A 24,460-nucleotide genomic window follows, 5' to 3' on the forward strand; every position below is an offset into this window, starting at 1 on the left:
TGAGAACGTGTTGTTTATTCTTTTATTTACACATTTCTAAACAGAATATCTTCGGGTTTAAGACTGTTAATACCTAATAACTGACAGACAGACTTAATGATAATGAATATAATCATTAGTATTTGTATTTGCTTTTGTCATTACATGACATTAACTGGTGAGGTTTTAATAAGAACAAACGGTAAATACACACGAAAGGTAATAAATAATACAAATAACAGTTAATTAAAGCTATAAATTTGTTTCACTTACCTCTTTGTGTCTTCTTGACCCCCAAAACAAACAGAGTCTGCTTACTGCTGGCTAAAACGAGCTAAAAACAAGCTAAAAGCTACAGAGAAGCTAGCGGCAGCTAGCTAATTAACCTAAAGCTAGCTTCAACTCGTTTTTTCTGTTTTATATTGATATCCAGGTCACCAACTTGACATTTACATTTTTATTCCACCGTGGTAGAGGTAATTTCTGTGGGAAATCTTTGTTTCAACACGATTTTTCCAGTAAAAAAACGATTAAACTTTCGGAAAAATAAAAAAGAATAGCTAAAGCTAGCTAAAGATGGTTGACGAGAGGAAGAGGGCTCACTCTGCTGACATTTACACAAACATAAAACCCCTTCAGCCGCGTATAACTTAAACAGAGGATTTAGAGATTATTTCCTAGCTTTTTTTTTTCTGTAAATCCATAAACCTGAATGGCACTTTTTTTTATAAATTGAAATTACAGTGTTTATTAAAAGGCAAATACAATATTATTATTATTATAATTAAATTTGATAACCAGACCAAACCAAAATTAAGAGACATTAATATGAAAACACAATAATTTAATATTAGTTCATTATACACAAAATTAGAGGTGAAATGGCAGTTGCTCCAATTTAATAATACAAATATATAAACATAGACAAATACAGGAAAAATACACTACAATATATACCAATAAATACTCGTATAGATTTTTTTTGCTGTGGAGTGACAGTATGTATCAATAGACAATCTCTGGCGGTGGTCACTTTTGCCGCCACAGAGCTGAAAAATACTTTTTCTACACGACGTGTCGACTTCTCTCAACATTTTACAAGTCACCATGATGTCGGCAGGACCTACGGCTGCGCACTGACGCGCACCACACCGTCAGATAACAGCCCCGATGAACTGTTTGCGTGAGAAGCTGGTTTCCTTGAAAGTTGGTGAACTGACGTGAACTTTAACCTCGTCCTCGCCCACAGCTCACTGATGACTGACAGGCTAACGACCAATGAGAAGGCCCCAATTATAGACAAGGGAAAAAATGACCAATAGCAGCGCTGGGAGGACGGAGGGGGCGGTCTCAGTGACCGTGCCAGGAACTCTGTGGCTCCGCGAGGCTGCCAGAAATAAATGCAATATAACCGGAAATGATTCTCCAAAATAAAATAAAATTTGTCAGAGTCGACGATAACTGGCGTTTAGAGAGCACAGAATCACAAATCATGTAGAAAATGATGGAACAGTGGCATCAACATATAAAGTATAGGGTTAAACTGTAAATAATTGTAAAATGATTTAATAGAAAAACAACTGAAAAAGCAAAAAACAAAGCTGTTTGTTGAAATGTCAACGTCAAACGTCAAAAATGAATCAATATGTTGAGAAACAGTTGAAATTCGAAGGGAAAAAGTCAAACACTGAAACAAGTAAAAATGTTGAGAATACGGTTAAATGTTCAGAAAAAAATAAAATATTTAGAATAAAGTCAAAATGTTGAGAAAAATGTCAAAATGTGAAGAAAAAAGTCTAATGTCAAATATGAAGTGAAAATGTTGAGAAAACAAGATGAAGTCTAAACATCGAGAAAACAAAGAAAGAAAATAAAATGGTGAGAAAAAGTTGAAATGCCAACGTGTCAAAGAAACAATGCTGAAATGTTGAGAAAATAAGCTGAAATGTTGAGAATAAAATTAAAATGTCAGGAGAAAATATTAAGAATAAGTCTTAATGTTGATTTTAAGAAAAGGCAAAATATTTAGAATAAAGTAGAAAATGTTAAGATAAAAGTTTAAATTTTGAGAATGAAGTCTTAACGTTGAGGAAAAGTCCAAATACGAATAAAGTTGAAATGCTGAGGGGGAAAAAAAGTCCAAATGTCGAGAATATAGTCTATATTATGGTATTTCAGCTTTTATTATCAACTTTTTCTCAAAATGTAAAACCAAACAAACACAAATCTTCCTCCTTTGATTTATTTGTCCGTCTTCCTGGCTGTAATACTAAGATAGCTCGACTCGGCCTTTATTTTGAAAGTGCATACCGGATGTGTGGTGCTGTGTTTAGGTGAACTTGCCTCGGCTGTTTGTTCGGGGCTGAAACTTGGAGTCTTGTTGATAGAAACTGGGGTAAATGTCGGTGTGTTAAAGCGGAGTCACGGTGCTGACAGCCTCTCTGGATTATATAACCGCTCACAGCTCGTGTTTATCGGCTTCCGTCTCCTTCCAGCGGCTCGTTTCTGTCAAACTGTCGCAGCTTCCAGGGACACAAATGGGTGAAAATGAGGAAAAGTGCCCCGATGGAGTCAAATATTACAGACTGTCAGAGATCGAGGAGCAAAACTCGTTCAGATCAACGTGGATCATCATCCACAACAAAGTCTACGATGTGACCAAGTTCCTGGAGGAGGTGAGACCAGTTACCGGACAGGTTATTACAACACAGACCAGTATGATGTGGAAATCATCCAGTACAGGAAATAAAAACAAACATGTTGGTCCAAACACACAGAAACAGCTTCTTTTTTATGATTAAAATATCTTTAAATTGATGCCTGTTTGCTGCCAAAGTGTCTGGTATAAAATTGGTCTTTTTTTGAATGGAGTTTGGTGGAGAACTCACTCACTGGAGACTTGTGGTTCCTGGAGTTCTGGTTCAGTACCACAGAGGTCCCAGAGAGGTTCCTGGGGGAACGTGCAGGTCAGAAGGTCTGTGCAGCTCATCAGGAACTTTATTATGATGATAATGATGATTTCTCACACATTTTTATTTTATCAAAACATTTCAGGGTTCTGTGATTTGGATATTGCACCTGTTCACGTTACGATTGATTGTGCAGCCTCTATTATTAATGAATTCAGCAGAAGTTTTAATTATTTTATCATTTAGCCCTTAAAATGTAAGAAAGTGCTGTGAAAGGCTCTGCACAACACTCTGCAGCCTGTGAGAGGAAGAAAAACCAGAGCCAAGGATCACTGAAGACCCTCAGAGGAGAAGGTCCAGGGTCACCGAGGCTTTTTGTGATGTTGGTTGGTTAATCAAGTCCTGAACAGACCTGGAGTCCAGACCGAGGTTCAGTCCGGTTAGTTTTGGTCTCACATTGCAATTATCCAACTGGACTAAAGAACTTTAGATGTTATATCATGCGGGCTGCATCTCCTTAGATTTGACACTGATTGGTTGATTGGAACCCTGGTCCAGTTTGATCCAGACTGAGACCACCTCTGTTCTTGCTGGACCAGAGTCCGTCTCTATGGTCCAGACCCTCACGGTCCAGGGGAGGTTCCTGTTGTTTTGATCCGGGACAAACCGAAAAGTCTGAAAGTCCAGATCAAATGAGGTCGATGTGAAAACACCCATACATGCTTTTTACTTTAAAGGGGTAGTTCACCCAAAAATTCAGTCATTATCCGCTCGCCGTCATGCCGGGTCGGGTTTAGGTTTTAAGTCCAGTCCAGTGCTGGAGTTTCACAGAAAAAAAAAGAATAAAATACTCCATGCTGCTGGTCAAAAAGTAATTTCTGAATGTTTTGATAATTTAATAAATTTTTGTCTGTTTTCTTGAAGCAAAAATGCAAAAGTGACTGAGTTTGCCTGATTGGACCTTTGACCGATTGCCCCGATTGATCAATATGTCAGAATGACTGGTGGTTTTATTCTCTCGCTGTACATGGTTCAGGGTGTGGACGTGCCGTCCCACAGTTGACCCAGTTCTCAGGTTGGACAGTCTCTTTTAGGAACAGGACGGCCTCTCGTCCGACGGCGTGAAGAGACGTTCACTGAACAATAACAACTGTAAACGTTTGTTGTTGGTTTCAGATGAATTTGGACGTTTACTGGGGGACAAAACATTAAAGCTGTGTCCTCGTCCTGCAGGCTCAGGTTAATCATTGTCAGGACACTGATGTTTAATTGGAGACAGCTGGATATTTTATTGTTTATAACTCAACTCAGAGTTTAATGTTGGATAATTTGAATAATTAACATAATGAGCTAATTCATTTCCTTGTTCTGGAAACAGCTGTGATTTCTTGTTGATCCTTGTTTGAATAACATTAAAATAAACAATGTCTGATGATTCAGCATTTTCTTCTATTATGAGCACATTATTTTATTTTTATTTATTTTTATTTTATTTATTAATTTAAGAGGAACAAAGCACACGAATGAACATCAGAATATGATACATGATAAATGGTAATACGTCAGTTAGCAAAAATGCTAATCGACGTCTGTAGGCTGTAATAAATAAAATAAATAAATGATTGAAAAAAAGTTACACTGTTTGCCAGATAAAATTAGCTAAAAGTTAACAAAAACATTATTTTTGAGCTCGCTAAAAAGTTAGTTAGCCTAGTTAGCCTGATGACTCAGCAGAGAAGCTCTAATTTCTTCTCCATTAAAAACTTATTTTGTCCAAATTAATCATTTTGATCATTTTGCTGAATCATGTCATAAATGCAGCCTTTTAAGTTTTAAAAATAATGAAAAATAATTAACTGAAATAAAAAGATATGTGCAGAAGTTTTTATGGAAATTGTGTTTTATTTTATTTGGATGCTTGTGTGTCTCCTCTTGTTACTTTTCATTCTTGTACGTTGTCTTAATGAAAAACTATGAGGGGACAGTCACTGAAGGTCACTGTCCTCCGTCACTCTGCTGCATCTGAACGTGAACGAACTGCTGCAGCCTCATGGGAAATGAGTCAGTCACAGTGTGTGTGTGTGTGTTTGTTTTTCACACCAGCACCCCGGAGGAGAGGAGGTGCTGAGGGAGCAGGCGGGAGGAAACGCCACCGAGAGCTTCGAGGACGTCGGACACTCGACGGACGCCAGAGAGATGGCTGCAGAAATGGTGATCGGAGAGCTGCACCCGGTTAGTGTCCGTCCAAAGATTAACTTTTAACTGTTCTTTACCTTTAAATGTTTTACTACAACTCTAACATACCTGTCTGTCTGTCTGTCTGTCTGTCTGTCTGTCTGTCTGTCTGCAGGAAGACAGACACAAGATCGCCACACCTGAGGTCAGTGAGGATCAGCTGTTCAGGGCTCTTTATTTTGTCAATTTTGAGTAAAGCTGAAAACTGATTGGGCGACTGAGACAGTCTGATGATGTCTGTGATTTGTCTGTTACAGGAAATACCACTGACCACTTTGAAGGATGACTTCAGGTACACACACACACACACACACACACACACACACACACACACACACACACACACACAGATGAAGGCCACAGTTATCTGGGAGTTTATTTGTGTTTAGAATAAAACAGTTTAATGTAATAAAGTTTTATTTGTCTGATTCTCTGGTTTTCTTGCTCCCTCACATCATTCAGTCTTTACCAAATCAAGCGAGGACACAACTGGGCACAAAATAACTGAGTACCAAGTAATAATCAAACCTCTCCAGTCAAACGAGACCTGCATTCAAACCTGTTGGTTGGTTAGTTGGTTACTGACATATTTAACCAGCTGTCTCTCTCTTTACAGTTGGTGGTTTAACTTGATGATTGGTTGGTTGGTTAGTTACATATTTAGGATAACTGTCTGTGTTTCTCTCTTTACAGTTGGTGGTCTAGCTAGTTAGTTGGTTGGTTGGTTGCTGGTTAGTGTGTTTGTTATATGTTAAACTAGTTGTTTCTGTTTGTAGTTAGTCAGTCAGTTTGTTACATACTTCAGTAGCTGTCTTTCTCTTTACAGTTGGTGATCTCATTTGTTGGTTGGTTGGTTAGTGAGTTAGTTATATATTTAACTAGCTGTCTTTTCTTGCAGTTGGTGGTTTAACTAGTTGGTTGGTTAGTTCATTAGTTACATATTTAGGATAACTGTCTGTGTTTTTCTCTTGTTACAGTTAGTGGTCTAAATGGTAGATAGTTAGTTAGCTGGTTGATTAGTTTATTAAGTTCGTTGTATATTTAATTAGCTGCTTCTCTCTCATCACAGTGGGTGGTCTACCTTGTTGCTTGGCTGGTGGCTTAGTTAGTTGATTGGTGGGTTAGTTGGTTAGTTGGTTGGTTGGTTGGTTATATATTTAACTCACTGTTTGTCTCTCGTTACAGTTGGTGGTCCAACTTGTTGATTCCCGCTCTTGTCGCGGTCATCGTCACGCTGATCTACCGCATCTTCACCACAGACAGCGAGTGACATCATCAGACAGGCAGCTCTGATGTCATCAACAGGCACCACAGTCACGTAGCCCAGCTTCTGATTGACAGCCACACCGGCCAATGGCAGTGAGGACTGGCAGCAGAACAGACAGGCGGACCATCAACCACCTGTTCTACCTGTTCTCTAACGCGCCGCTGCCCCTCTCCTGTCACAGCACTTCAATACCCATGATTCACCATCCAATCACATGGCATTATGTTAATGAAGTCATTTCCGCTGTTGAATTGACGGCAGCGTTTTGAAATAAGGATGTTTTATAAATCTGTAGAAATGCAGTGGATGTATAATTTGTTGTATCTTTTTATATCTTTGTAACTGAATGTAAATGAATTTATAAATATGCAACCAGCAGCTAACAGTCATGTGACTGAGCTCACGTCCTTAATGCAGATCATCACAAATGAAATCCTGATTATGTCTTGAAGAAACCGTCTGGAGTCTTTTTGTTCTGAACCTGCAGCTGTGTTTGGACTCAGTGAACCTGAAATATTCTCTTTATTCTAGATCTTAAATTCCTGCTTCTGATCAGTTGGTTAAAGTTTGTTAAAAGGCTCAGTTTTCCTGACTTTTGTGATGACATGTCCTCGTCTGAGAAGTGAAGTTTCCACCTGAGTCACAGTTCTTCACATCGGACTGTTTGTTTGGACCTGAGGTGGTTAAAAGTTTCCAGGATTTCACAGGAAAAAAGAAAAGATTGGAAGAAAATCTGAACAAAATCCATCAGAATTTGTGCAGCAGAACCCGAACATCTGGAACAACTAATCTAAACTACGCAGAACTGTTGTTTCAGAGAATTTAGGTGAAGGTCCAGGTACTTTTTATTGTTATTCCCTCCACACACAGAACTCTGAATGTATCTGTAATCTGATTACATTTTTTTAGGCCTCACTGTGAGGAATTAATTCAAACTGAAGGATTTATTACTTTTCTTTGCTATTATTGCTCCAAATGAATTGAATTTGGGGCTTAAACATACTCAAAAACTTACCAAACTTGGCACATACATCAGGTGTGGTGAAAACACAGACACATAAAAACGTCTCATCACCTAAACCCAAGAGGAAGTCGGCCTTTTTTAATTTCGTGGTCCATTTTGGTGTTTTCCACATTTAATGAACTCCTCCTACAGAATTCATCATAACCATTTCAAAATCAGTGTGTGCCATCTGGACTAGTTTGTGATCAAAAGTGAATAAAATATTTAGCTAGCGCCACAAGTGAGAGGAGTAATATGTGTTTCTGATTTTCAAGTGAACTGTCCCTTTAATTGCACATCTACAAGTATCTTTTCAAGGTTGGAACGGTGAACCGACAGATTTCAACCTTTGGTTTCAGACTGAGGGAGGAAGTTACAGAACTGGGACATATTTAGATTAGTGCAAAAGAAAAATCTGCTACTTAAAAACAAAGAAACATGAGATGGAAACTGTTCACGTTGATCAAAAAAGTTTGTCCTGAGTTTAAATATGTGACTTCATCCACAGGACACTTCTGTAAAATCTGATTTGCTGATAAAACTGTGATTTGATTGTTTTGAGCTGAAGGCGTGTCGAGCTCCAGTTTAAACTGTGTCGCAGGTTATCAGTGAATCACAAAGTGCAGCTCAGCCACACCGACTCTGAACACGTCACAGAAAGATCTGAAACAATAAACCCACCAGAAATAATCAATCCAGAAATCAGCAGTTTAATGAACAACAGTTTAAACTGGAAGGTTGTTTCCAAAAAACATTCAGATGTTCCATAAAAATAGAGTAAAACTGGATCATATCCTCTCTGTCTCTGCCAGATTAACTCATAAAAATCATCTTTCTGTTTCTTTTTGTGGAATATTCTGTTTGTCATATGTTCATGTGATGAAACTAAAAAATAAAACAAAATAAAACACTAAAAAACAAAGTAAATAAAGACAGTCGATTCTCACTGACTCAGATGGACAGAAACAGAGAAATGCTGCCGTCTAGTGTTCAAACATCTTCATCACCAGTTTTCAGTCACTGACTTTGACACATTTTGTTGCTTTTGAGAGAAAAAAAAACTCAAAATCAGCTTTTTCCTTCAGAGTTTCAGGCAGCAGACAAAGATGTTTCATTTTCTGACATTTCATGGATCAAAAAACTAATCGATTAGTGGAAAAATTATTGCCAGATTGATCACTTATTGAAAAGTAGGTTTTATCTTTACACACTAATAATAACATATATAAATGATGTGCGTGGTTTATAAAACAATTAACATATGAAATAAACTGACCAAAACAAAAAGTTTAACCACATGATAGTGTGATATAAAGTATTTATCAATTCTCTCCCAGCAGGTGTTTTGAAAGCAGAAGTTTAATCAAACCAAAACCTGTTTGATTATGATTCATTTTTATCTTTTTCTTTATTTGTTCAGAACCGTTTAAACTGTTTCCACCTCACATGATGTCCTCGTTTTGTCACTTTAATAAAGAATAAAGCTGCCAGGAACAAAAATTACACCTGAGCCCAGAAAACTGTTCAAATCTTTAGTTATAATCATTCAAAAGAAAACAATTATAGAAGAGTTCAGGGAGGGAAATGCACAAACAAATACAAGAAATAAAACTAAAATACAGTTTATGTACATTTACTGATATTTTTCCAATAAAGTCTACATCTGCCTGTAAATAATAATTGTTTTTTTTTATATTAAACATTTTTTATGGTCACCAGACAATAAGTTTTGTCTCTAAGTGATGTATTTAAAGTTATGACTCTATGAATATACAGATTTTAGGTGTTTTTTGTTGTTATTGAGATATAAAATCAACAGTTGGAGGATAAAAGTGTCTCTGAGGATCAAAACAAGGATCACACTGTTATGTAACGCAGCAGCAGCAGCGTCCTCGTGGCTGCAGCCTGTGCGTCACAAGGTGTCAGGTAAACAAACACGTGACATCATCACCTCATCATCGTGACATCATGCTGGTTTTGTCCAGCAGACGTCTCCTTGCATGGAGATAAAACTCAGGGCAGTTTAACTCTTTCATCACTTCACATGACACTGACATGTCACGTCTTCAGTCTCTTCACAGCACAAACATTTACATCTGCACTAATTATTTATTATTTATTCATAATTATTTAACATCTTTTTATTTCAAGAGCGCAGCATGTGATCATACAGTCATAACAAAGTAATTATATGAGTTAAGTTTAAAGTAATTTTACATTTAAATTTAGTGAAATATTTTCATAGTCAAACACTGGACAGATGTTGTAAAATGTGTTAAAGTTGCTGCTGTGATAATGATGTGATAATAATCTTGTATGCTAGCTAGCAACGCCTCTATTAGCATAGTTTGTTCATGCTGATTTTTAATCAATAAAACCTTTAAAATCTGATGTTGTTGTTGTTGTTGTTGTTGTTGTTGTTGTTGTTGTTGAAATGTTCTGCTGAGATGAAATGATTCCGCTGCTGCTCCACAGGCAGACAGAGGATCAAACTGAGCATGTGCAGACTAAGTGTCATCACTGTAGCTCGTTTCTGATTGGAGGAATTGAGTTTGTTACAGTTGCCCCATGTTACTATTGTCCTCAGTCTCCCCTATGAATAATCTAATAACGTCACAGGAAATATTTTACTGCACAACTTGTACTTTTACTTAACTGTGACTTTGAATATAGGATGAAGTATTTTTACAGTTTTATTTGTACTTTTTAAATAGTTTGACCTCTGATCATTAATGTCGTTCAGTAATTTGATTTATGAGTTCACTGAGTTTAATTATAGAACATTGTTTGCGTGTGGAGCTCCTGCTGTTGTTGTTTTGAAGACATGAGTATGTAGACTGCGTGGCTGCACGCGCACAGGGGAAAGCTGACGTTTCTTACGTGACAGTGCGCGTGTCTCTGTGTCAGCTGCAGTCTGCATGCGCTTTGCTGACAGCACGTTGTCCCGTGGAGGAGGGGGGGCGGGAGTTTCTACTCTATACAAGCTGCCCCGCAGAGGGAGTCCCGCGGACTGCTGCCGGGGGCAGAGCAGAGATGTCCGGCTCACAGCTCCACTTCCCCTCCATGGGAGAGTCGCCCTGTCCGGGGGAGTCTGTGGAGAACGGCCTGGAGGAGGAGGAGGAGGAGGAGGATGATGATGAAGGAGATCTGGACGATGAGGTGGACGCTTCTCATTTGGAGAAATTCATGAGAGACCGTCGGAGAGCCAGGTCCCTGCCCGCCTACCCGGCCGCGCTCCTGGACGGGGTGACCGAGAGTAACGGGAGGAAGCGGGTGAAGTTTGCCGACTCCATGGGCCTGACGCTGGCCAGCGTGAAGCACTTCAGCTCACTGGAGGAGCCGCAGATCCCCAGCAAGGTTCTGTCCAGACACAAGAGCTTCCCGCCGCCGCACCAGGAGCTCCTGAACGACCTGTGCCACAGCTTCAGGTCCGGCCTGGACCTGGACACGGACCGCCTGGTCTCCTGCTTCCCGGAGCCCCGCGAGACGGAGCGGAGAGTCCAGCGGCTCCGCGTGTGTCTGGAGAAGGTCTCCATCACGCAGTTCGATGTGCGGGGGCAGATCCGGGTCTCCACCGGCTGCGCCGACAAAGAGGTCGGGGTGAGGTACACCTTCAACGACTGGCTGTCCTACGTGGACGCGCAGGCTCTGCCCGTGGACGCGGACCAACCGGGCTTCGAGGGGGAGCGCTACAGCTTCACCGTGTACACGCCGCCCATCATGGACCCCAGCTCGGCCGTGCACTTCGCCGTGTACCTGAAGAACCAGGAGGGGGAGTTCTGGGACAACAACGAAGGGCAGAACTACACCCTCAGGTACAGCTGCATGCCCAGCACCGCGCCCTTTGTCAGCGCGGCATTCCACGCCATCTGACTGCTGCGAAAAACCTACAGATCTGTGCATAAAAGCGCATTTAGATCTATGCGTAAAGCTGTGGATCTGTGCGTAAAACCTATAGATCTGTGCGTAAAAGTTATAAATCTGTGCGTAAAAGCTAGAGCTGTGCGCAAAAGCTGTAGATCTGTGCGTAAAATCTACAGATCTATGCGTAAAAGCTATAAATCTGTGCGTAAAAGCCAAAGATCTGTGTGTAAAAGCTATCAGTCTGTGCGCAAAACATAGATGTGTGCCTGAAAAGCTCTCCATCCTTCTGCTGACAGAAAAGAAAAGCTGCTAAGTAGAAACATCATGTGTGTGGAGTCTGGCTGAGATCAGAGATTGTGTCCCAGACATAAGATCCAGATGCACCTCATGCTTTAATTTCCTCCCTGAATGATTCTCTTGTGACTTTTTCTACTCCCAGTGTAAAACAGCTTCTCAGCTGAAGCTCACAAATGAGTTCTTGAGAACATCACAGCTGACATTTATGGGCATTTTTCTGAACCTCCACTTGGACACAGAAACAACGGACTAATTCTCTGTTTCCGCTTTAAGGAAAATGTGCATCAACCTTCTGGACGTTTTGGACCTGTTGTCTCTGTCTCACTGCTGCTCTCCAAAAGGAAAAAATAAAAATCTGTGTGCTTTCTTCACCAAGAACAAGTTCAGTTCTGTAATTAAGTATAATCAACAGCACAAAGCTGCTCAGGTGAGAATCACTGGGACAAACGACCTCCTGTATGATGCTTATACCAAACTAAAGTTTCTTTCCTGTGCTGTTTTTTCTTTTTTTTTTGACTTTTCAAAAACCCTGCAGTCATGACAACAGAAACATCTCTATGTTGATGAAACACTAAATAAGATTTAAAGTGGCTTTTAAGTTTTGGCCTGTAAACCTGCCAACAAAACACTGCTGTTATCTCACCTCTTTCATTTTTCACACAGCTTTAAAGCACCGTGAAATTCTCACTTCACATTTGTTTCCTGTGGAAGAACACTGCTGCCACAACAGAAAAAGAAAAACAGATCAGTATCATGTAACGTAAAAAGTTTATCACTATAACAAGATGTTTTTCACGTGATTACAATATAAAATCCTACCACATTATAAAAAGGAAATGTTCTTCTTTATATTATAGAAATATTTTATATTTGTTTATATTTTAATGTTTATGTTTACATTTTATTTTATATTTGTTTATATTATATAAATGTATTGTTTAGAACTGAAATATTTCATGTTGTAACTTATTGTTATTACATAAATGTTTCAAGTCATAATGTAATAACTGATGTGATAACTTTATAATCTCTTTATAAAGTCATGTTATAAAAATATAAGTTATCATGTTATGATGAAGAACATTTTGATTTTACTGTAATAACATGAAAATATCTTGTTATAACTTTTTCATGTTATAACCTGACACAGATCCATTTCTCTTTTTCTGATGTGGCATCAATTCACTTTTGTTAGTTGTGCTAAGTGCTAACATGCTACGTTCTACCCGTGTGCTAACACTTGATATCACATTAACATGCAAATGCAATAATTAGCAATAAATGCTATCAATACTGCCAGAAGCTTTACTCATGCTAACATGCTGTGAGAGCCATGATCCATGTTATTATTAGCATGTCGCCAATAAGTTTTAACATTTGAGCACAAGAACAAATGCTATCATGTTAAGATGCTAATGCCAATGTTAGCATCTTGTTCTCTGTTTGATTTACTGAATAAAAGGTTGCAGCTGTAACTCAAAACATATCCAGATGTGAATTTTCTGCCACTGTTTACGGTCTGATTATGTTTGTTAATTTAATGTTGACCAGGCTGAAGCAAACATTTCTACTTTATTTGAGATCATTCAGATCCTCGTCCCCACAGCAGTCTGTCCCCCGTCAGTCTGTCTCCGTACCTGTCCATCATCTTTACATGACGGCCAAAGTTCACAAGTCCAGCGCCTCTGAAAATAGTCCTGTTGACAAACCTGACGACATCTGTTTGGTGTGTCAACACTGACACGGAGGTTCAAAGTGACGAAGGAATATTTCAGGTAAATCTCAAAAACCTCTCCGGCCTCAAACTGCAGCTGTCAGACATCATTTTCCAAATCAAACAACTTGAGAAATCAGGTTCTCTTCATCAGTTTGATACGACACAGGGCTCTAAATACTACAACACCCATGAGTCTTAGCTGCATGCTATGGGAGAGAGGCCAATCAGAGGTGTGAAACAGATGCAGTTGTGAACAAAACACATCACCATCAGAAACTGATGCAGAATCCAAAGTGAACTAAAATCAGTTTTCTCAACTGGTGCCCTCTGTTCCGAAACCCCGAGTCCCAAAAACACACACTCTCACTGGAATATTTTACCCTTAATATGTGAAGACATGTCCTTTGTCTGCGTTGTCAGGTGACGTTTGTCGTGGTATCAATAATAAACACAGTTTGGTTTAGGCACCAAAAGTACTTTGTTAGATTTATGAAAATAAGTATTTCTGTTCCATCAGGTATGTAAAGTATCTGACTGAAGTGACATATTTTAAATGAGTCACACTGAGCTCATAGTTTCAGAGCAATCAGTGTTTCTTTTCAGGTTTTTGGACTGTTGGGAAAACAAAGTAGTTGTAGAATCCAAAGTGAAACAAAATCACTTCCCTCCACTGGAGCCTATTGGTCCAATGGTCCATTGTTGCGAAAACCAAATAGCTTCAGGTTAAACTTAAAAAAATGTGTCATGCTAACATGCTAATCCATCCTCCCAGAAGGCAGAGTGAGCAGTAGGTCAGAATCAGGTCAGAAGTCCTCGTGGTGAATGTAGGACTCGTGCAGATCACATGCGCGACTCTGCAGAAACTCAGTGTAGCATCGTGTGTGTTTGTCTGATCAAACATTCATCAATGATTGAGCAAATGTGATCTTCTACACCTGTGTGTGTGTGTGTGTGTGTGTGTGTGTGTAAGTGGGTCAGTGTGCTCGTCCTTAAACCAACAGATGGGTCTATTATTAGCAGCTGCTGGTACCTCGTGGGTCGGTCACCTCCTTCACCTTCACCCCCCAACACCAAACCAAACGCACCTCTGAGCTCACCTTCTCCACTGGTACGCCCAGGTAGTGTGTGTGTGTGTGTGTGTGTGTTTCATCGTCCGGACACAAACACTGGTGTTACACTGTATGCTAACATTAGCCACGAGGCATGCTAATGCTAGCAATTTGTCAAATTTAGCATTACCATTTTAACACCTGAAAAAATGTGAATATTAGCAGTAAATGCTGTCCATCGTGACACTGTCAAAAACTGTACTTAATGCTAACATGCTACGTTAGCCTAAACTTCCAGCAGCCTGAGCTGCTTTTTTTTTTTTTACCAAAAACAAAGAGAGGAGTTTGAATCTTTTGAGTCTTAAATTGAAGTTTTTCACAACAAAGATGAATCTGGAGCGTCTTCATGAGTCTGTCTTCTGTTTGAGTCAAACTTTATTTAAACAGTTTTAATTTGACACATTACAGCTCTGTGTTTTTGTGGTCTGAGATTTCTGAGGTCTCTCTGTGTGACGGCATCACATTCGGACTGCTGTAAAGAAAATTTAAACACTGAGATTTCTCACATTTAAACAAACCGACGAATGAAAAATGTGTCTGTGTGAGTCAGTTTACACATCTATATTCCGATATACATCAGAAAATCACATACAGGATGGATAAAATTGTGCGTTTTAATACAAAAATAACACTAGAAAGAAAAGAAAGACTCAGGAGTGCACCGATGATTGATTATTGATGATCAGTTCTGCTCTTTGTGTTCAGCTTCCAGCAGTCTGAGCTGTTTTTATTAGAGCTGCACACGTACAGTCATGTGACAAAGATGGGACAGCCAATGAAAACCTGTCTTTTTCAAAATATCTGATCTTCATTTCAACAATATTGAGAGTTCCTTTCCAAAATGATTGTGTGGTTTTTCTCAGCATTTTGTTTCCTATTAGTATCAAACAGTGACACAAATTAATTTATATACTAACAGGATATTTAATCATAATGAGAAGCTGTGGGGGAAAACTCATCTTTTCTTCAGCAGGAATTGATCTTGAAGTAAATAAAAAAAAGTTACTGACAAAGTGAAAATGTCATTATTTTGGTTCAACTACATTATCTTTATTTATATATACTGTTTCAGAAAAGAGCAAATGTCAATTTTTCTTAGAAAATAATCAATATTTCGTGTTTGATGTCTTAATTTTCAGATATGTATTTTCATGTATTATTACGTTCCTGTGTCACTTAAAAGCACATTAACAGTGAAAATGATGGAAATATTGGTTGAGAAAACCATTTTTCTTTAATGGAAATGTGAACATTTATAATTCTGAGCACCACCATGTGACAGAGCAGCCACTAAAGCTGCGTTTCCACTGGACGGTGCGGCTCGACTTCACTCGACCATTGATGTAAATAAAGATGGCCGCTGCGTCTCCTCGTCCTCCCTCTGTACAAAAATTCCACATACGAGCTCAGCTGTTAATCATATCGTGAAAACCCCTTTTTGTATCATCGAATTATATATATGATACGAATAAGCATCAGTGTGATAAGAATCACCTAAAATGACAGAAATAATTTAAAAAGACGGGGCGAGGTTTATGACCTATACTGCAGCCAGTCACCAGGGGGCGATCCAGATGTTTTGGTTTCACTTTTGGGCAGCTGTTGTCCATCTTTATATATCAGTGGACTCGATTGGTGTCTGGTAGAGTTTTGTTATCACCTCCATCAAAGATCCAACAGAGTCGAGCTGAGACTAAACTAAACGCTGCAGACAAACATGCGCAGCACAAAATCTGGCGTTTTTTTTTTTTTTAACAGCCAAGCTACCGTCAGACTTTTTTTTTTTAAATGTGCACAGTGTGGATGAGAGTGAGCGAGCCGTAGAGGCCGACGGTGAATGTCTGCTGAGCAGTGAAGCTGTCAGTCTGGCAGTAAATGTACAGTTTTGAATAAAGGCCTCAGCTGTGTGTTTATTTCCTAACTGCTGGAAGAGCGTTGCTATGACAACCAGCTCTGCCTACACTGATGGAAAGAAGCAGACGCACCAAACGTGAGTCGAGACATGTTATATAGTCAAAATACAGCTTTAAGGCATTTTTATTTTGATAATTTTATTTTTGACGTCATATTTTGTGGTTATTACTCCCACTTTTGTCCACAGGGGGGCTCCAAAAACAACAGCTCCTCGTAGGAGCTTCAAGTATTTTCATTATTTATACAAAACTTTACTTATCTCCTCATAATCAGTCTTAAACAATAATCTATGTACTAAACTGGAACATCATTTTAAATGCTGAAACGGAAACATTAGAGATGAATAATTCAACTGAACTTTTTCTGTCGTCTCTAAATGAAACAGCCTGAGAAGTAAAAGAACTCTTTGGTTTTAGTAACTTCTTCAAATAAAACTGACAAAACTTCTAAAACTCTCAGTTCTTTCATGCAAATATCTGTTAGATTCTTCTGAAAATCGTTTGGTTTTGACAGTTCAGAGTTTAAATGGTCACAGCTCAAAAATCAGACTCAGAAAGTGAAGTGAAGCAGAAATAGTTTGCTTGTTACTGATCAGCGATCAGTTTATCTGAGTGATCAAAAATCTGATCGGTGCATCCATGTAAATAAAAAACAAACAAAACAATTGAAAGTCTAAATTCCAGACAAACGTCAGGCACCTCCCAGCTCTACTCTGTCCTACATCTCCCACAATGCATTTCACACCTCCATCTCCACCCAGGGTCTGAAACAGAAACAGTGTTTGAGTCAAACAGGAAGCAGGTCGGACGCTGTTGTTGTTGTTGGTGGTGGTGTTGATGATGATGTCAGGGCAGTGATTGGCTCTGGTCTCTGATGTCACATCCTGTCGTTTGCTGGGACAGTGCTCCTCCTCCTCCTCCTCCTCCAGCAGAGCGTTACTCCTCCACCACGGTCTTCTGGGTCTCAAACATCTTCCCGATGGTGACCTGAACAGAAACAGAGATGAAGATTCACTCGACTGAACCGGTTTCTCAGGTGTTTAACACCTGTTCAGTTGTTGTTGGAAATGTTGGAATGAAGGACGTCCTGCTGTCTCAGGGACGATAAAACCAGCTCCTGGGACCAGAGGTGGGAAGTAACTAAGTACAAATACTTTGTTACTGTACTTAAGTAGAGTTTTGTATTATGTTTCTGATAACTTGTTACGTTTAAACACAAATATCTGAACTTTCTCCTCCTCACATTTTCTAAACAGACTCAACCTGAATGGATGAAACAATAAGATACAAAAAAGACAACTGACTTTAGGATCATTAGAGGACACCACACAGGACAGACGGGACGAGACGGAAAATTACGTAAAATACGTAATAATCCAAAAATGACGGAAGACCAAAAAGACATAACAAGACCAAAACTTATGTAAAAGATGAGACCAAACTGGACGAAAAAGACATAAGACCAACAATGCCTTGATGTAACAAGACAAAAACCTACATAAAAGACATAACAAGATGAAAATTTGTAAAAAAGTAACAAAATTAATGACTTGAGACAAAAAATAAAAAAAAACTAATGATGAAAAAGACATAACACCAAAAATGACTTAGAGAAAAAGACATAATGAGACCAAAGACACCACATGGTCCTGTCCCAAACGAAAGACTGTCTGTTTACAAAAAACAATAAAGTTCATCAGTTTGAACATTAAAAATCTTTAATCTTCGTCCTGTGTTCAGTTGAGTAGTTTTTGCAAATCATTACATTCTTTCTCAGCAGGTTATATGAATTTGTTTTTTAAAAAAAGAAAAATGTAAAATGATCTGTTATCTTATTGGTATCAGCTGATAACAACTCTGATAGTCAGAACATGTGTGACAGAGCGCCGTGATGCTGAACAGATGTCCACATCAGATCCTGAGGGTGGCGCTACAGGACAGATGTGTGTGTTTGGTGTCCAGAGGGCCTCGTCTCTGTGTTCTGTCAATATTATCCAGCTGAACTCTGTTGTCAAAGAGGAGAGCCAATTATGGTCGAGTGTGATGCAGCTGCTGTACTGTATGTACAAACTGTGTGTGTGTGTGTGTGTGTGTGTGTGTGTGTGTGTGTGTGTGTGTGCGTGTGTGTGTGTGTGTGCGTGCGTGCGTGCGTGCGTGCGTGTGTGTGTGTAGGGGCCACAGTTCACAATTGATTTTCTCATGTTTCGGTACAAAGACACCACGGGCTCATCTACAGAACATGACCAAATATGACACTGACACAGAGACAGAGACAGAGACAGATGTTCTGGACATGCAGTTGTTGTACCTCGGTGTGTCTCTCTGGACACACAGTTCACTTGTTGTCTCAGAACATCAGCTGATCCGTCTCACCAGCTGTTTCAGAACACCGAGCTCCATTAAAAAAAACATTATCTGCACACGTTTAGGAACAAGTCCATCACTTTGAAGGTTTCCCATCAAGAAAGTCTGTCAGACAGTGAGGTAAATTGGTGAAAATATTCTGAATATAGTTTACACCTTAACTGATGCTGACTCTTATTTTTTTTTAGGTGTTATAAATCCACGTTGCTGCTGATCCTGTCCACAGCAGCCCTCCTGCTGCTTCTCCAAACCGGGGACGTGTGACTGTGGATAAATACCTCACATCACAATAAAACCACACTTTACAAAAAAGGAACTATCCCTTTAATATTTTTACATCCTCACAGGTATTTGAAAAAATGTTTTTCTTAGAGATATTTTCAGTGGAACCACAAAGAGGCACCAGAGTCCAACTGCAAACACATTTATTTAGTTGTTCAAACGCTTTGATTTGTCTGTAGCTCTTTTTATGTCAAACACTTGAAGCTGCATTTGATGTAATATAAATACATTTAATTTGTCTTATTTTGACAGATCAGACAGCAACTGATGCAACGAAGAAGAGGTGTGAAATGTTTCTGCAAAGTTGAGATTTCTACCAAGAATAAATTATAACTTACATAAATGATAATTAAGGCAACTGTCATAAACACACTGCAGTGTGTAGATTAATGTGTACAGTTGTTCGATGTAGATTTTGTATTCGTCTCTAAATGTGTGGTCATATCCCTGCAGAGCCACCAGGGGGCAGAACCCGTCCACAGATAGCAGTTTCTCCACCAACACGTCTGTCCTCATCAATTATTCTGCCGTCAACAGTCTCACTCACTCTCTCTCTCTCCTCACTATCAGAGCAGACCCTCTCTCGGCCGTTCGGAGGCCCCCTGAGTGTGTGACGTCCTGATTGGCTGGAGTGTGGCGTAGGTGGGAGGGGGGTGGTGGTGAGGCGGCCGGGTGTGTGAGCCAATCAGCTGGCGGGAGGCTTGGCTCTCATGTAAATTGTTGCGGCTGTGGCTCCTAACAAAGGGATGGCCTCTCTACCTCTCCACATATCTGTCTGCTCTGCTTCCTCTCCATCTTTCTCTCCATCACTTTGTTTTTTATCTCTTTACATTTGTTTCTCTCTCCGTCTTAATCCAGCGGACGTCTCTTTTCAGTCTGTTAACAGAGACGACACATCATGAATAATTAAAGAGCAGCTCTAAATATAAACCATCAGCCGTTCATAACAGGAGTCTTTCACTCTGATTATTCACTTACAACATGGAGACACAAACAGCAGGTCTGCATTTAATGAGAGCAAGGCATGCTGGGATGTTAACGTGTTTGTTTGCTGTCCCTGTCAGCGTCTCTCTCTACAGTATGTCAGGAGCAGGGCAAGAAGGGTGGCCAGTGGTGGCACTGGCCCAGGGCCCCCCTAACTACAGCCTCTATCTGAAGAGACTGTTAACATTTACTGTTGGACGATCAACCAACCAAAAAGAGACACAAAAAGAGACTACAAAGAGACGCAAAGCAACAACAAAGAGATGCTAAATCTTTACAAAGAGAAGTAAAACAACTACAAAAAGATCCTAAAACTACAACGCACAAAAACACTACAAAGAGACACAAAACTACAAGAGATGCAAAACGACGACACTCAAAGTGACTACAAAAAGGCAAAACAACTAGAATGACACACAAAATGACTACAAAGTGAATCTAAACAACTACAAAGATACCGACAATGACCAGAGATAGACGTAAAACAACTGTGAAGACATGTGAAACTACAGAGATTCAAAACAAATAACAAAGAGATGCAAAATGTCTACAAAAAATGCAAAACAACTAAAAAAGATGCAAAATGGCTACAAAGACTGAACGCAAATACAGATGATGCTGACATTTGTATAATAAAATGATTCTCCTGAAATGTTTCTGACCTGATCAGCTGTAATCTCCACCTGCAATCATTTACAGTAGAAGCAGTCGCACTGATGAGCTCAGTGACTTTGAAAGTGGCGCGGCCTTTAGGACGCCATCTTTCCAGGAAGTCAGTTTGTTAAATCAGATTTAGATTAGATTTGCACTGATCAACTTTGACTCCTGTTATTGAGAAGTTGTCCTCCGTTCAAACACTTACAACCCACCTAACTACCACGATCCAAAACGACCTGGGAAATAACGTGAGCACAAGACCCGTTGGTCAGGTCGTCACCATGAGCAACGCCAAGAAGAAATAGTTCTCCATCTCACAGCTCTGGAACGGCTTCGGTTCCACCATCATCTATAAATGATTATCTCATAAAGGCGGCTGCACAGTAACATAAACATCTTGTTATTTGACTATATAACAGTTTTTGGTTTGGATTCAAAAGCCACATATGTAATTACACTTGGCACGCAGTGAAGCCTCATGGGAGTTCCCTCCTACATAAAGACAATCACAGTGATCAGCGTTCTAATGGAGAGCTAAACTTAGCCTGCGTCGTATATCATCATATCAGCATCACGCCCGCTCACACAGAACAAGTAGGAGCAGTATGGAAACCATGAACACACACACACACACACACACACACACACACACACACACACACACACACACACACACACACACACACACACACACACAGTTCTCTCCCTGCTGAGTCGTGACTGACTGACCTTCAGTCTTACTCCCACCAGGCAGGAGGTGTAAGATTAACATAAGACTGCTGCACTCAATCCTACTGACGACGCAGACTGAAGATCCGGATGACAAGTCTGAAATATTACAGCTGTTCTTCTGGCGGCGTCACTGCAGTCCAAACATGTCCTCTAAACTTAATCTAAACACCCAGTCTGACACACAAATCTGTTTTAAAAAAAAGGACGATGTTCCAACACTTCCTGGACGTCTGTCGGGTCATAATGCTGCCACAGCCATAAATATAAACACAAGCATTTCAAAACGATTAATAATTCAAAAAAAGTTAATAAATCCTGAATAACAGAAACAAATGTAACTAAAATGAAAGAAGTCTCAGTCTGTCCTTCGATTTTCTCACGAACGGTTCATGTGATGGACTTCACACCTGGCCGGTGTGTTGCCAAAGGAAGTGCGTCCTGACATCTACTGGACATATTTATGTGTGACCACCACCAAAAGTGCACCAGGGCTCAACAATAAGTCTTGCCTGTTTGCCCGGAGCAAATAAAACTGCATGTCCAGGGAGTAAATTTGGCAACTTACTTGCTCGAACAGGCAATTGATTAAAAGGCAGTGCGCTCCACCTGTTTTCACGTTCAGACCGATTTTTCAATTGATAAGATTATGACTGTATTTTTTTGGTTCACTCTTCAAAAGCAGAATACAGGAACCTCCAAATACGGTCAAAGGTCAAATCAGAGGTCAGGATTAATATGTAGAAATAATAATACCCAATTATTTTGTCTCAATATCAAGAAAACTAATTTTTCTCAGTCCTGCACTCTGAGAAAGTTCCTGCTTGTGTCCTGTGTCGGGCGGAGCAGAGCGGTTCAGACTGGTGTCAGAAATGAAACCGTTGTTCACTTGTGAAGTTGGCGTGTAGGCGGAAGTCTTTTCATTAACACTGTTCTCCAGTAGCCTCACACCCCTGTGTGCTGTGACTTTAATTACAAACTGTCTAATTAATGAAAACCAACCAGAACTGAGAGGTCTCGCGCCGATCTAAAAGTCTAGTAGGTCTGGATTTGAAACTTCGGCACTTTTTTTTTTTTTTTTTTTGGTGCAAACTGGAATATGGAGTCACAGTAGTGAGAATTAATGACTGTTGAGTATCGAAATCTTTCCCAGTTTTAAACTACGTCCAGTCGTCAGTTCAGCAGGTCGACTTCATGCAGCAGAAAGAAGACGATGCAGATAAATGTCTCTGCAGTCCTAAACACAGAAGAACTGTGAGTCACTGCAGGTCACAGAGGTTTTATCTGCAAAAGAGGCGACAAGAGAAATCTCAACAAGGCACCTGTGGACCTGTGCATGATGATGATGATGATGATGATGATGACTCAACATTTGGGCATTTTGGAATCATGATGAGAGGTACTGAGAGACAGGAAGCCACTTTTAGGACAGAGAGGATCCTGTAGACTGTCCAAACGTGGCACAGAGTCTTCCTCAGGTGTATCTGGATCTTTTACTTTGATCAACTAATTATTTGAGCTCTTGCTGAAAAGCATTCTGATTCATTAAACTTAAGTACAAGAGGGAAGATGTGAGGATCTTGGGTCTATTTAGCCTTTAAAGTTTCTCTCCTAGCATTGATTAAAACACTCAAAACTCAGCTCTGCTCAGCAAAATTATAGATTAAAGTCTTTCCATTAAATAAAAAACCTAACGGTTTAAAGCTCCAGCGTACCTGCTCAAACTTGTTTTCTGTTTTTCTAGCTACTTTACGCTACACAATACCAAGTCATAACTTACACTGTGAATGCAAACATCGTCCTTACTTAAATTAAATTGTACCTTTAACTTAATTTATGCTAGTCTTTTAATTTTTCTTGTTTACACTGAGTTTCCAGAACTTTTTGGCATCATACTCGCTTCAGTCTATAATATTTACTTGTTTCCTACAGTTAAATTCTTTTACTTAGTTTTCTCAGAGGTGCAACGGATTACAAAATTCACGGTTTGGATTCCAGGATGACGTCCTCAAATGTTTAGACTCCCACTCTTCCTCATTTTCCTCTCCTAATTAATTAATTAATTAATCCTGTCACAATCTTGTCAATTGAAAATTAGGTCTAAACATGTGGAGGATGTCCATGCGCTCCACATGTATGGACCTATTTTTCAACTACTGATCAATCTGGCAATCATTTTTTCCAATAATTGATTAGTTGTTTGGTCCATAAAATGTCAGAAATGTTGATCAAAGTCCAAAATGACGTCATAAAATGTCCACAACTCAAAGATATTCTGTTTAATGATAGAGAGGAGTAAAGAAACCAGAAAATATTCACATTTAAGAAGCTGAAATCAAAGATTTTTGACATTGTTTTCTAAAGAAAAGTACTCAAACTGATGAATTGATTATTAAAATAGTTGGCGATTAACTCCTCTACATGACTTCTCAGGAACGAGCGGTCTTCGAGCATATGAAAAACACCACATGGACATGTTAACGAGGTTAAAAACTTGATTTTCACTGGAGGGGGACGTTAAAAAGAACGGATGGCATCTTCACACTGTAAGTGGGCTGGTATTGTTTGCATTAACATGACCAGAAATAATTTGGACGGTGTACTGTGGTCTTTTCACCGTAGGTGGATGGTAAAAACAGTGGAAGTGGAAACTAATTTTAGTGCCAACCGTCCACAGTGGTGTGTAGTTAAAAAAGAAATGCCGCCCTGAACAGCAGGAGACAGTAAAAATCGAAGTTAAAGAGCCGTTGAAAGTGGGAGGAAAGAGATGAAGCGACAGAGGGAAACCTGGAGGTGGCCAGCAGAGCGGCTCAGACAAAAGAAAATGAGATTTTCCTGCGCGAGAGGAAGAAAAGAAGGGAGGAAAGATGAAAAGGACGGAGAGAGGGGCTCTGGCTGTCAAACTGAAATTCATGGAGGCCTTTGAGTGTGGGAGAGAGAGGGAGAGGAGGAGGAGGATGGAGATGGAGAGCAAGGGAAGCAGAAGGATGAGAGGTGCTCAGGTAGATAATAAACTGAGCATAAGGAGCGCTCCACGCCGTTCAGGTCTTTTCATTTATCAGGAGACGAGAGCGAAGCAGCAGGCAGCGGCGACACATTTTACTGTCTGAAGACCGAGTCCTGAAAGTCAGAGCGCAGGAGGAACGAAAAA

The 24,460-nt window shown here is 39.7% G+C and overlaps 3 protein-coding genes across 3 annotated transcripts in view; 2 read left to right on the forward strand and 1 right to left on the reverse strand.

Annotated features, from left to right (window-relative positions):
- Window positions 1-2,299: 2,299 nt before the first annotated feature.
- Window positions 2,300-6,845, forward strand: cyb5a (cytochrome b5 type A (microsomal)). The gene is made up of 5 exons (XM_084747385.1): window positions 2,300-2,654; window positions 4,992-5,120; window positions 5,239-5,268; window positions 5,381-5,415; window positions 6,309-6,845. The coding sequence occupies exons 1-5, from the start codon at window positions 2,517-2,519 to the stop codon at window positions 6,391-6,393; spliced, it is 417 nt and encodes a 138-aa protein (XP_084603511.1). The 5' UTR covers window positions 2,300-2,516; the 3' UTR covers window positions 6,394-6,845.
- Window positions 6,846-9,811: 2,966 nt separating this feature from the next.
- ppp1r3g (protein phosphatase 1 regulatory subunit 3G) lies at window positions 9,812-12,167 on the forward strand. Its single transcript, XM_084747374.1, has one exon. The coding sequence runs from the start codon at window positions 10,427-10,429 to the stop codon at window positions 11,264-11,266; it is 840 nt and encodes a 279-aa protein (XP_084603500.1). The 5' UTR covers window positions 9,812-10,426; the 3' UTR covers window positions 11,267-12,167.
- A 4,758-nt stretch (window positions 12,168-16,925) lies between these two features.
- lyrm4b (LYR motif containing 4) overlaps window positions 16,926-24,460 on the reverse strand; it is a 39,028-nt gene continuing 31,493 nt past the window's right edge. The window contains exon 3 of the mRNA XM_084747387.1: window positions 16,926-17,280. Coding sequence (XP_084603513.1) covers window positions 17,230-17,280 — 51 coding nt within the window. The 3' untranslated portion in view covers window positions 16,926-17,229. The remainder of the gene's footprint in view (window positions 17,281-24,460) is intronic.

Source organism: Lutjanus erythropterus, chromosome 21, assembly GCF_056507025.1.
Source record: "Lutjanus erythropterus isolate fLutEry1 chromosome 21, fLutEry1.hap2, whole genome shotgun sequence".
Lineage (NCBI taxonomy): Eukaryota > Metazoa > Chordata > Actinopteri > Lutjaniformes > Lutjanidae > Lutjanus > Lutjanus erythropterus.

Coding starts and splice junctions, on each gene's coding strand:
- cyb5a (XM_084747385.1), top strand. CDS start 2,517: ATGGGTGAAAATGAGGAAAAGTGCCCCGATGGAGTCAAATATTACAGA. Junction 5,121..5,238: donor TGATCGGAGAGCTGCACCCG/GTTAGTGTCCGT, acceptor GTCTGTCTGCAG/GAAGACAGACACAAGATCGC. Junction 5,416..6,308: donor ACTTTGAAGGATGACTTCAG/GTACACACACAC, acceptor CTCTCGTTACAG/TTGGTGGTCCAACTTGTTGA.
- ppp1r3g (XM_084747374.1), top strand. CDS start 10,427: ATGTCCGGCTCACAGCTCCACTTCCCCTCCATGGGAGAGTCGCCCTGT.